Below are 12,257 nucleotides of genomic sequence, written 5' to 3' on the forward strand. Positions count from 1 at the left end.
TTCCACATATAAGTGAGATCATATCTGTCTTTGTCTCTCTCTGACTTATTTCACTTAGGCTAATGCCCTCTATTCATGTCACAAATGGCAAAATTTCATTCTTTTTTTAGTAACTGAATGATATTCCATTGTATACGGTATATATACCACATTTTCTCTATCCATTCAGCCATCAATGGACATTGAGATTGTTTCCATAAGGCCACTGCTTATTACAGCAATTGGCTGATGCCCACCCTCTACCATGAATGTCTTTATTTTACTCTAGGTATGTAAGCCAGGTGACTGTCACTGACATCGCAGGTAAAAGGAAATGGCATTTCCTGTGCAACTGTTGGCTGGCCATGGACCTTGGAGACTGTGAGCGCGACCGGGTCTTCATGCCAGTCTCAAAGAAGGAGCTCTTTTCCTTTAGGTACCGTTGAGAAACGATGATGTGCTACCTGTCTCTGGGGCTCTGTTCATTTTCTTCATTATTTTTTCTTTCTGTTCCTTGGACGAAACAATTTCAACTGACCTATCTTCAAGTTTGACCTATCTTCTTTTGAGCCTTTAGTGAATTTTCCATTTCACTTACTGTATTTTTCAGCTGCACTCTTTCTATTTGGTTTTTTAAAAAATAACTTCTGAGAACTTCCCTGGTGGTCCAGTGGTTAAGACTCCACACTTCCAGCATAGGGGGCAACGGTTTGATTTCTGGTCAGAGAGCTGAGACCCCCATATGCCTTATGGTCAAAAAACCAAAACATGAAACAGAAGCAAAATTGTAAAAAATTCAATGAAGACTTTAAAAATGGTTCACATTTTTAAAAAACTTTTAAAAAATTAGTTAAAAAAATAAAAATATTCTCTGGGGACTTCCCTGGTGGTTCATTGGAAGACTCCACACTTCCAATGCAGGGGGCACGGGTTTGATCCCTAAACAGGAATTAAGACCCTGCGTGCCACACAGTGCAACCAGTAATAATAATAATTTCTGTATCTTCATTAATACTCTATTTAGCAAGACATCATGCTCATTTACTTTCCTTTAGTTACTTCAACATGATTTCCCTTATTTCTTTGAACATATTTAAAATAGCTGATTTGAAATCTTTAGTAAATCCAGTGTCTTGGCTTCCTCAGTAACAGTCTGTTGAGTGTGGTGTGTGTGTGTGTGAGGGAGAGAGAGACTTGGTTTCTTTTCATGTCTTGTGATCTTCTGTTGAAAACCAGACATTTTAAATAATGAAATGTGGCCACTCTGAAGATCAAATCTCCTTCCTCTCCCCCAGTACTTGTTCTTAGTGTTTGTTGTTGTCCTGTGTCTGTTTCGAACTAATTCTGTAAAATCTGTATTTCTATCATATGTGAAAACTGAAGTTCTTGCTCAGTCAGTTCAGTGGTTGGCTAATAGCTAGACAGAGACATCTTTAAAGGCCTGAGCCAGTAAGCCTCCCACCTTTGCTGAGGGCTTTGCACACGTGTTGTGCCATGCCTTCATGCAGCCAGGTGGCTGACCCCTCTGCCTGAGCCTGCACTTCCTGCGCTGAGAGCTTCAGGGTTCTTCCAGGAGGAGCAGTGTAGGGCCTGCTCAGCTATTTCCTGAGCATGCCCACATCCCCGGGTGTGCACATGGCCTCCTATCATTAGACTCCCAGGACTGTGTCGAAGCTTTTCAAAACTCCTATGGACCTCTGACTTTCTCAGGCTTTGTGATGAGCCCGTTGTTTGCCTACCATATCAGGCAGCTGTGAAGTTAAACAGTTGCCTCTGAACATTTTTGACAGTGCCCTCAAAGAAGCAGCATTTTTCACTGGATGAGTGTCCAGTCATATCAAATAAGGGCAGTCTTGCACGTGGAGTTTTCCCGGGAACTACCAGACAAGTCAGATAATGACGGCTCTCTGGGAAGGATGCTTTTAATCCCCTTCTGCCCCCTCTAGTGACTGCCAGGCTGCTGGATTTCACTGTGATTGAAGGCTCTTGGTTTTCAAGTTACCATGGAGCTAGGGAAAGGGAGATGGGGAAATAGGGCCAATTAAAATGCCGCAAAATTCACTATTCTTACTGATATTTAACCGTTGGTTGCTACAAACCTTTGGTTATTTACCTGAGTTCTGAAAATTTTGATTCTGACTCTTTAAAAGAAGTTTTATCATTGCTTTTGTGGAATAATTTTCAAAGGTGTTCATTCCATTGTTTCCACTGACTCAAATGGATTTAGACAGTTAACTACTTTGAGCAGTAGTAGCAGCCAGAGCAGTAATTTGTGGCAGCTTCCTGATTTGACAGGGTGATGTGATGAGAGCCAGCTGTGAGCTGCACAAGCAGTAGAGGTATGTTACAAAAGAGGAACCCCAAAACCGGGAGATGCTGATCTATGAGCTGCCAGAAAACCTGCCCATCCTTCCCTATAGAGTAAGACCTTATCTTTATCAGCCTGCAATGTAGGCAAATCTCTCAAGGGGTGAGAAGAAGGCATGTCTATATTTATTACCCTAGAAAGTCTCTGGGAAGCAAGAAGTCTCTGTCTTTATAATCTGGAAATGTAAATTGTCTCCAAAGAGAGTTCCTGATTCTGTCTTTTTAGGGCTGTCTGCTTACACAAAGATACTTGAAAACATAGTCCAGGAGCAAAGTTTGTATAAATGCCTAAATGTGAAGCGTTCGTGGAGGACTGCCTTTCAGCACCACCTCTGTTGTTATGTCAGTCTACCTGTTATTCTTCTAAAGTATGTTGTCTTTTCTCTTTTTAGTATTTTCTCTTTATCCTTGATGTTCCAAATTTTACCATATTTCTTTTCACTGTGGATTTACCTTTTTTTTTTAAATCCTGTTTAGCACTCAGAGTGTACTTAAAAAAATTTTTATTGTGGTAAAATACACATACAATGTGCTTTTCTGGGGGGCCGTGCTGCATGGCATGCAGGATCTTAGTTCCCTGACCACTGGAAGCCTGGAGTCTTAACCACTGGACCTCCGGGCAGGGCGGGGCTGGGGGGTGGGGTCCCAAAATACACTTTTGATATACAGAGTCATGTGTTCAATCAACAGAAATTCTCAAATGTCACTTCTGAAAATACTGCTCCTCTGACATTCCCTCGCTATATGTAAAGTCTCTCTAACGAGCCTCCGTGTTTTTACGCCACTCTTGCTCGCATATCTTTTGTCTGTCTGTGGCGGTTCACTGATTTTTCTCTTAAACCAGTGTCTCTTTCTCTTAATTATTTTGTTTTGAGGACCATATTTTTCCATTTTAAGATTTCAAATGTATTTTATTTCTGGGTTTTTCATCATTTTTTATTCTTTTAAAGTGAACATTATTCCTTGTATCATTTTTATATCATTATTTACTGTCAAGTTCTTTATTTCATAGATGTATAAAATGTAGCAGGGATTCGTTAAATTTACTTGCTCCATATGACGCACATAAGAAACAGCAGAGGCTCAGGTCTTATCCCCTGTCCTGTTGAAGATTCTTTCTTCTAAAGCACATGGCCTCCCCTCAAGGCCATTGGATCTTGCTGCAGATTGCTGAGACATGGGATACAGTAGTAGCAAACAAAACAATCACTACAGCGCAAGTAGCAACTGACGTTTTCTTCTTTTTTTTATGTATATATATATATACTTTTTGAACTTTGAACTTTGTTCTGTATTGAGGTATAACTGATTAACAAGGTGTGGTGGTTCCAGGTGGACAGCCAGTGTGCTCAGCCACGCATATACCTGTATCCATTCTCCCCAAACCCCACCTCCCATCCAGGCTGCCTCATAACATTGAGCAGAGTTCCATCTGCTGTTCAGTAGGTCCTTGTTGGTTATCCATTTTAAATATAGCAGTGTGTACATGACCTTCCCAAACTTCCTCCCTATCCCTTCCCCCGCAACCATTTTCTAAGTTGGTGAGTCTCTTTCTGTTTTGTAGCTTTACTTGTGTCTTTGAGCAACCTGAAACACTTAAAGTCTTTGTCAGACTGTCCCACAAAATTAGTTTCTTCTGGACTGAAATATTGTGTTGGCTGCCTTTCTCAGCATTAGATTTATAAATCTGTTTAGGAATTTGGGGTTGTAGGTTGGTTTCATTTTTAAATCTCAATATCTCTCTCCTTCTCCACATATCCCTCACGAGTACTTTTCTTGATTTTTTTCATTCAGCCCTTCACATCACTAGTCTAGAACTAGGGTTTATTTTATTACCGCATTTCGGAGCTCCTGGTCCTCAGAGAAACTAATGAAACGACCTGTCGCACACCTTGTCATGAGCCAGGGGGTCTCTTGGCTGTGTTCCTGGTTGAGGGGCTGCCCCCTGTCCCCTGCCTCCCTACTTAAAAACATGTAGCCCTGCGGGGGAGCCTGGAGGGCTGCCGTCTCCAGGGTCGCACAGAGTCGGACATGACTGAAGCAACTTGGCAGCAGCAGCGGCAGCCCTGCGGTAGTTTTTTTGTTCTGCAGAGTTCTTCCATGAGCTCCAGCCTCAGCCCTGGCTTCAGGCAGTGCAGTTGGCTTTACCTGCCCTTCCTTTCCCTCCCTCCATGAATCACTTTCAGCTGCTCTCTGGGAATCAAACTTTGACCTGTGTATGCCTTGGCACCCCACTCCAGTACTCTTGCCTGGAGAGTCCCATGGATGGAGGAGCCTGGTGGGCTGCGGTCCATGGGGTCTCGAAGAGTCGGACACGACTGAGCGACTTCACTTTCACTTTTCACTCTCATGCATTGGAGAAGGAAATGGCAACCCACTCCAGTGTTCTTGCCTGGAGAATCCCAGGGATGGGGAAGCCTGGTGAGCTGCCATCTATGGGATTGTACAGAGTCGGACATGACTGAAGTGACTTAGCAGCATGCCTTCTTCCAAACCCGGAGCTCAGAATCCTGTGGCTTCTTCCCCACTTACCATCTTGTTTCTCATCCCATCCCTCTTCTTCAGAGACATTTATTTTGTTTTTAAGCCCAGCTAGTATTTTGAATTCTTTCTTTTTATATTGTATTTATAGTTTCTTTGGAGAGTAGAGAAGGTTCTCCAAGTATGAGTTTACCTTATATAAGTTTACCGTACCTTATAACTATCTTGAGTGGAAAAAGTGAAAATGGTAGTCATTCAGTCATGTCAGATTCTTTGTGACCCCAGCCCGCCAAGGCCCCTCTGTCCATGGAATTCTCCAGGCAAGAATACTGGAGTGGGATGCCATTTCCTACTACAGGGGATCTTCCCGTCCCATGGATCAAACCCAGGTCTCCTTCATTGCAGGCAGATTCTTTACCATCTGAGCCACCAGGGAAGCCCCTATCTTGAGTGGAAGCTTAATGCAAACTTTCCAAGAATAAAAAAGACTTAGCAAAACCTCTGGTAAAGCCAAAACAAGGTTTTAGTTTTAAAATCTCATAAAGTTACCCTTATCCTCAACAACCTCTTACCCTATGGTAACAACAACAGCAACAAAAATCATACCCTGTCACCTGAAAGCTTCTTCACAAGGGTGTTGAGCAGTGGCCGAGCTGTTGATGTGTCGCTTGCCGCCAGGTGAACCACATCTCAAACGAGGGCATGCTCAGAATGAAATCTCATGCATTTCCTGTTCTGATTTATCTTGTTAGACACCTGTTCTCCTCCATGATCATAGAGAAGTTCACCCAGGATTGCTTGTGGCTCTCAGTCGCAACTCGACACCCCTGGAACCAGTTTACGAGGGTCCAGCGGCTCACCTGCTACATGACCCTCCTTCTCTGCAACATGGTCATCAACGTCATGTTCTGGAAGGTGAACAGTACCACCACCAAGAGAGATGAGCAAGCTCAGGGTGAGCCCTGACGTGGGCTCTTTGTGGCATGTAGTCCTTCTGCTACACTCCCTTCCTTCCAAGTTAGAAACGGAGTCACCAGGGGCCTTCATTTTTCCTCTGCTGCCCTCCCATTAGAGTACTCATCTAATTCTACCCTTAAATGAGAATACTCATTTACTCTAACATTAGAATACACATTTTCTCATTGATCTCACTCATTAACAAAGGAAATGGCCTTAGAGACACTTCAGGATCTTGACTGTCGAAATAACTTGCTATCCTTAGATAATCATAGTCAACTGGTAAATAAATACTTAAACTGCAGGACATAGAGCATGGACTTTGGACCTGGCATGGGGAGGAGAGGGCGGGATGAGCTGAGAGAGTAGCTGACATGTGCAGTACCACATGTGAACTGGGTAGCTAGTGGGAAGCCGCTGTAGAGCACACGGAGCTCAGCTCGGGGCTCCGTGCTGACCTGGGGAGGCAGGATGGGAGTAGGGGTGGGAGGGGGGCAATGAGGGAGGGGATATATTAATGTATTCTCACAGCTGATTGACAATGCTGCACAGCAGAAACTAGCACAACATTGTAAAGCAGTTACACTCCAATTAAAATAAATTTTAAAACAACACTTAAACCTGGGAGAGGAGTATCTCGGAGACAATTTTAATGGTCGAGGATGAGGGTTGATGTCACGCTTTTTTTTTTTCAGTGGGCCCGTTTGCTGTGACCTGGTCTGAACTGCTCGTCAGCATCCAAACTGCAGTCATCTTTTTCCCCATCAGTCTTGTGATCGGGCAGCTTTTCCCGTTGATCCAACCACAGGAGCCTCTGCCTGTCTTTCCTCCCATCCAGGCCTCCTGCTCCTCGGATGCTTCTTCAGAGCCTCTCTCTCTCACGGAGGTGGTTGAGGTGAGCATGGTGTCAGAGTTTACAGGTAAATGTCATGCTGCCCTCCCTGACGTGGTGGAGAAGGCCAGTGAACACGAGGCTCTCCAGCAAGGCTCCGGAGCCCTATTAACTGTAGAGCTGTGCTCTAATCCCTGTGCCCTGAGCCATCGTCATCCTGCCTCTAGTTCTTTCTCTTGATTCTGGAGTGTTCTCAGCACTGACGTGAGTGCAGAATGCCCTGCTCTGGAGGTGTCTTAGTTTTTTGATGTTTGCTCAAACTCTTCTTCTTTCATCCTAGATTCTTTCCTAAATAAAACTAGTTCTGAAGCTAGTGTGAGGTGACTTCTTTGTGAAAAAGGAGAGAGAAAGTGAAAAATTGAGGTCATTTACACTAAGCATAGGGCTTCCTGGGTGGCACTAGTGATAAAGAACCCACCTGCCAATGCAGGAGACGTTAAGAGACACACATTCCACCCCCGGGTCGGGAAGATCCCCTGGAAAAGGAAATGGCAACCCACTCTGTATTCTTGGCTGGAGAATCTCATGGACAGAGGAGCCTGGAGGGCTACATAGTCCATGGGGTTGCAAAGAGTCAGACACAACTGAGGCGACTTAGCGTGCACACACACTGAGCGTATGCCCCTGCGAGGAGATAAACCGCCTCATGACTGTCTGTAATTGCTCTCAGTCCTGAGTTTAATGTAAAACTGACTTTTCTCCTCTTGGTTCCACTTTCAGGAATTAAAGGAAACTGTGGGATTCCTGCTCAGGAGAAATACGTACCTACTCTCAGAGTGCGAACCATCTTCATGGCGTTCTGATAGCATAAACGAGCTGCTGAAGCTTTTGTCCAGCCTCATCTGTTCTTACTTAGAGCATCCGGGCTGTCCCCAGCAGGCAGGACACTACTGGGCAAATGGTAAAGTTCAGTAAGTTTCAGGATCTGATCTTTTATCTGCCCCCACCCCACATACCTGACACACTCTCAGCATAATCAACAGGCATGATGCCAGCTTCTGCTGTTTTTTCATTTCCTTAAACTCCCAGCAGAGGGCAGACAGCGCTGCTACCTCTCAGAGCTTCTGAGACAGCATATCTGGTCTTAAAAAGTAAAGGTTAAAAGAAAAACCCACCAAAAATGTCCTCTGTCTCAGACCCCCCCATACTTAATCTGCTTCATCAGAGGCTGTGAAAGCGTGTCATTTTCTTTCTTCTATGGAATGATGAGATTGTGTGATTTATGAATTCTTGAATTTAGTTTGGGCCTTCTAGGCACTTCTACTTCCCTGGTGGCTCAGACGGTAAAGCATCTGCCTACAATGTGGGAGACCTGAGTTCCATCCCTGTGTCGGGAAGATCCCCTGGAGAAGGAAATGGCAACCCACTCCAGTACTCTTGCCTGGAAAATCCCATGGACGGAGGAGCCTGGTAGGCTATAATCCATAGCGTCGCAAAGAGTCCAACACGACTGAGCGACTTCATACTCACATTCTGCTAAGTCACTTCAGTCGTGTCCAACTCTGTGCGACCCCATAGATGGCAGCCCAGCAGGCTCCCCCGTCCCTGGGATTCTCCAGGCAAGAACACTGGAGTGGGTTGCCATTGCCTTCTCCAATACATGAAAGTGAAAAGTGAAAGTGAAGTTGCTCAGTCATGTCCAACTCAATGACCCCATGGACTGCAGCCCACCAGGCTCCTCCATCCATGGGGTTTTCCAGGCAAGAGTGCTGGAGTGGGGTTCACATGTACTGCAGTTCTGGTGAAAAAAACTCAATTAGCTTTAAAAATTACTTTGATCCTCTATCAAAGTAATATAGGATTTTACAAATTGTTGCAAATATACCAGCATGCTCAGAGAATACAGTTCTATATTCTTCAGTCTTCATTGACTAGGAAATTAACCTCATCGTCAGTTAACAGGGGCTTCCCTGATAGCTCAGTCGGTAAAGAATCCACCTGCAATGCAGGAGACCCTGTTTCAACTCCTAGGTTGGGAAGATCCACTGGAGAAGGGATAGGCTACCCACTCCAGTATCCTTGGGCTTCCCTTGTGGCTCAGCTGGTAAAAAAATCTGCTGGCAATGTGGGAGACTTGGGTTCAATCCTTGGGTTGGAAAGATCCCCTGGAGAAGGAAAAGGCTACCCACTCAGGCATTCTGACCTGGAGAATTCCATGGTCTGTATAGTTCATGGAGTCGCGAAGAGTCATACACAACTGAGGGACTTTCACTTTCATCAGTTAACAGATTGCTCATTTCTACCAAGAATTTCTGTTTCTTGAAATCTTCCACTTGTTCACATGTCAACCTGGGCTGTATTTTCAGTGGTTCCTGAGAAGCACCGTCATTTCTGCAGTTACCTGCTCAGAGTTCTGCAGAGGCTCCAATCTCACTTACAGACACCACGTCCCACCCAGGCCGATCACCCCAGTGACTTCCTTGATGCAGTCCACCAACTGCAAAAACTCCAGGAACTCTTGGAAACCCATGTTCTTCCCACAGAGCAAGGGCTATCCAGGTAACACATCCCACTGGGCTTTACCACATGTGGTCTTCCTAAACCTCTCTGTCAGCTGTTGACTAGGTTGGTTATTCTTTCAACTTGTGTTCCTAAGGGAGGCAACCAGTTTCCCCATCCTGAGCCCAGAAGAAGGGAAGCAGCGTGTCTCTAAAGGCTGGCACAGATGGTTGACATACTTCTGCTGGCTCCTTCTGGGTGTCACTAGCCTGGCCTCAGCCTTCTTTACAGCACTTTATAGCCTGGACCTGAACAAAGACCAAGCCACCAGCTGGGTTATTTCGATGATACTGTCATTGCTTCAGAACACCTTCATCAGCCAGCCAGCAAAGGTGCGTGGGAAACTGTCACACCAGCGCTATAGCTGCAGGCAGCTTGGGAGACCAAGGTCTGTGAGTCAGTCCAAGGTGCCTCATGGTTCTGACAACTTGACAAGAACAAAAAACACATTGACAGGGTAAAATTTGTTAGGGGTGTGGGTGTAGTAGTCATGGAAAAAACTAAGAACTGGTAAGACTGGTAGAAGTTTAGCAGAAAAGGATGGGGGAGTTAAGAGAGACAAGTTAAAAAATCAATAATAGGGCATCCCAGGTGGCACTAATGGTAAAGAACCTACCTGCCAGTCCAGGAGACCCAAGTTCAGTACCCGGGTCCAGAAGATCCACTGGAAGAAGGCATGGAACCCGACTCCAGTATTCTTGCCTGGAGAATTCCATAGACAGAGGAGCCTGGCGAGCTAGAGTCCATAGGGTCACAAAGAGTTGGACATGACTGAGGGGACTTAACACACATGCAAACAAAAAAATCAATAATAAACTTCTAAGTAAGAAAACTTACTTTTAAAAAAAATCTTCCTTTTCCTTAAACTTTAAGGAAAATGTCACACACAAAAGTGTAGGAAGTAGTATGCTGCTGCTGCTGCTAAGTCGCTTCAGTCGTGTCCAACTCTGTGCGACCCCATAGACGGCAGCCCACCAGGCTCCCCCGTCCCTGGGATTCTCCAGGCAAGAACACTGGAGTGGGTTGCCATTTCCTTCTCCAGTGCATGAAAGTGAAAGTGAAGTTGCCCAGGCATGTCCGACTCTTAGCGACCCCATGGACTGACTGCAGCCTACCAGGCTCCTCCGTCCATGGGATTTTCCAGGCAAGAGTACTGGAGTGGGGTGCCATTGCCTTCTCCGAGGAAGTAGTATAATGAATCCTAAATTCCTGTTACCCAGATTCAACAGTTACCTCACAATTCATGGCCGGTCTTGTTTCATCTATCTTGGAAAAAAAATACCAGACTTCATATCATTTTATCCATAAAGATTTCAGCCAGACAAACACTCTTCTTTTTAAAACATAAATATAAGCCATTATCACACCTAAATAACAATTTCCTGATATCTACACAACAGTGTGAATGTATGTAACAGTGCTGAACTGGTCACCTTAAAATGGTTAAGGTATATTTTAAACTTAAAATGGTAAGTTTTTTGTTATGTGTATTTTACTAGTTTTTAAAAATCCAATCAGTGTTCACATTTTCCCGGTTGTCTCCTAAGTGTTTACAGTTTTTTTGTTCAAATCAAGATCTAAATAAGGTCCGTGTGTTGCAGTGAGTTGCTTTGTCACATGTCTTTAATTTATTTATTCTGATGTTTAACTGTGCCAGGTCTTTGTTGCTGCACGCGGGCCCTTCTTTGAGTCTGTGGGCTCAGTACTCGTGGTACAGCTGCCTAGTTGCTCTGGTGGCATGTGGGATCTTCCTAGACCAGGGATCAAACTCATATCCCTTGCACTGGCAGGCAGATTCTTAACCACTGGACCACCGGGGAAGTCCTGTCTCATGCATTTTTATACTTAATCTAGGAACTTCCCTGGTGGTCCAGTGGGTAAGACTCTGTGCTCCCAATGCAGGGGGCCCAGGTTCCATCCCTGGTCAGGGAACTAGATCCCACCCAGTGCAGCCAAATAAATAAATAATAAACAAGTTTTTTTAAGAGACTTTAAAAAATAAGTAATCTATAAGTTCTTCGTCCCTTTATCTCTTTCCCTCATTTTCTGTTCTTGCTACTTTTCTTACAGTGTATGTGTGTTAAAGAAACCAAGTTGTCCTATAGTCTCCAACGTTCTGAATTTTGATGACAGGATTACTTATGCTTTAAGAACCCACAAGCAGACCTGGGGAGCTTTTAAAGCATTTGGTGCCAGGCCTCTCTCCAGACCAGTCAAATCATAATCCCTGGAGATGGGATCCAAGGCCCAGAATGTCATAAACTTCCCAGGTGATTCCAAAGAAGAGCCCCGTTTGAGAAGCACTGATCCTAAAAGATGGACAGAGTACAAGGAGTACAAGAGTGGGTAGAACTGTAGGAAGAGACAGACCGAAAAAATAACAGGAGCTCTTCAGGAGATTCCGTTATAGCAGACACACACAGAAAGACTTTGAGGAAATGAAAAAGGTGATTTGCAGATTTTAAGAATTCAGAATTTGAATTGAAGATGTCATTATTTAGAATCAAATTAATGGATCAGGATGATCAAACTTAAAATAATGCAAAACATAAAAGAAAATAGACTTAGACAGTAGATCCAGTTAAGAGGAGTGGTAGTAATTAAACAGTCTAAAAAATTCCATTGTTGCAAACAAATACTGAATTTGTTGAAAGGCCTTAACTATTTCCAGGCATAACTAATTTAAAAAGATACACACCGAAATGGAGGACAGGAGTTCTGGAGTGGGGCCCAAGGTTCTGAAATCAGCTAGTTGCCAGGTGATGCTGCTCACCCGTGGATCACACTTCGGGGCGTATCACTGTGGATGCAAACCTAGTTTCTCTGAAAAGTCACAAGAGAAAGTTCATGAGTTAGGGCTGTTCTAGGTCCTTGAAATAAATGAGCCATTTTTAATATGGATTAGACAGTATCCTAGGAAGTCATTGGTCATTTCCTTAAGTGTGATAACGGTATGAAAATGGCCTGATTATTAGGAGGCCTTGAACCTTGCACATGTGTGCTCCATCACGTCTGACCCTGTGTGACCCCAGGGACTGTAGCCTGTCAGAAAAACCCCATGAGATTTTCCAGGCAAGAATAC

General features: G+C 44.3%; 1 protein-coding gene and 1 non-coding gene across 2 annotated transcripts in view; both read left to right on the plus strand.

The window, feature by feature from the left end:
- PKD1L3 (polycystin 1 like 3, transient receptor potential channel interacting) overlaps positions 1-12,257 on the plus strand; it is a 78,431-nt gene that overhangs the window by 35,352 nt on the left and 30,822 nt on the right. The window contains 6 exon segments of the mRNA XM_055553545.1: positions 269-415; positions 5,580-5,782; positions 6,480-6,679; positions 7,397-7,577; positions 8,983-9,175; positions 9,273-9,507. Of these exon segments, the coding sequence (XP_055409520.1) occupies positions 269-415; positions 5,580-5,782; positions 6,480-6,679; positions 7,397-7,577; positions 8,983-9,175; positions 9,273-9,507 (1,159 nt within the window).
- On the plus strand, positions 11,035-11,107 carry TRNAG-CCC (transfer RNA glycine (anticodon CCC)). Its single transcript has one exon. It is a non-coding gene; the product is annotated as a tRNA-Gly (tRNA).

This window comes from Bubalus kerabau, chromosome 17, assembly GCF_029407905.1.
Source record: "Bubalus kerabau isolate K-KA32 ecotype Philippines breed swamp buffalo chromosome 17, PCC_UOA_SB_1v2, whole genome shotgun sequence".
NCBI classification, from domain to species: Eukaryota; Metazoa; Chordata; class Mammalia; order Artiodactyla; family Bovidae; genus Bubalus; species Bubalus kerabau.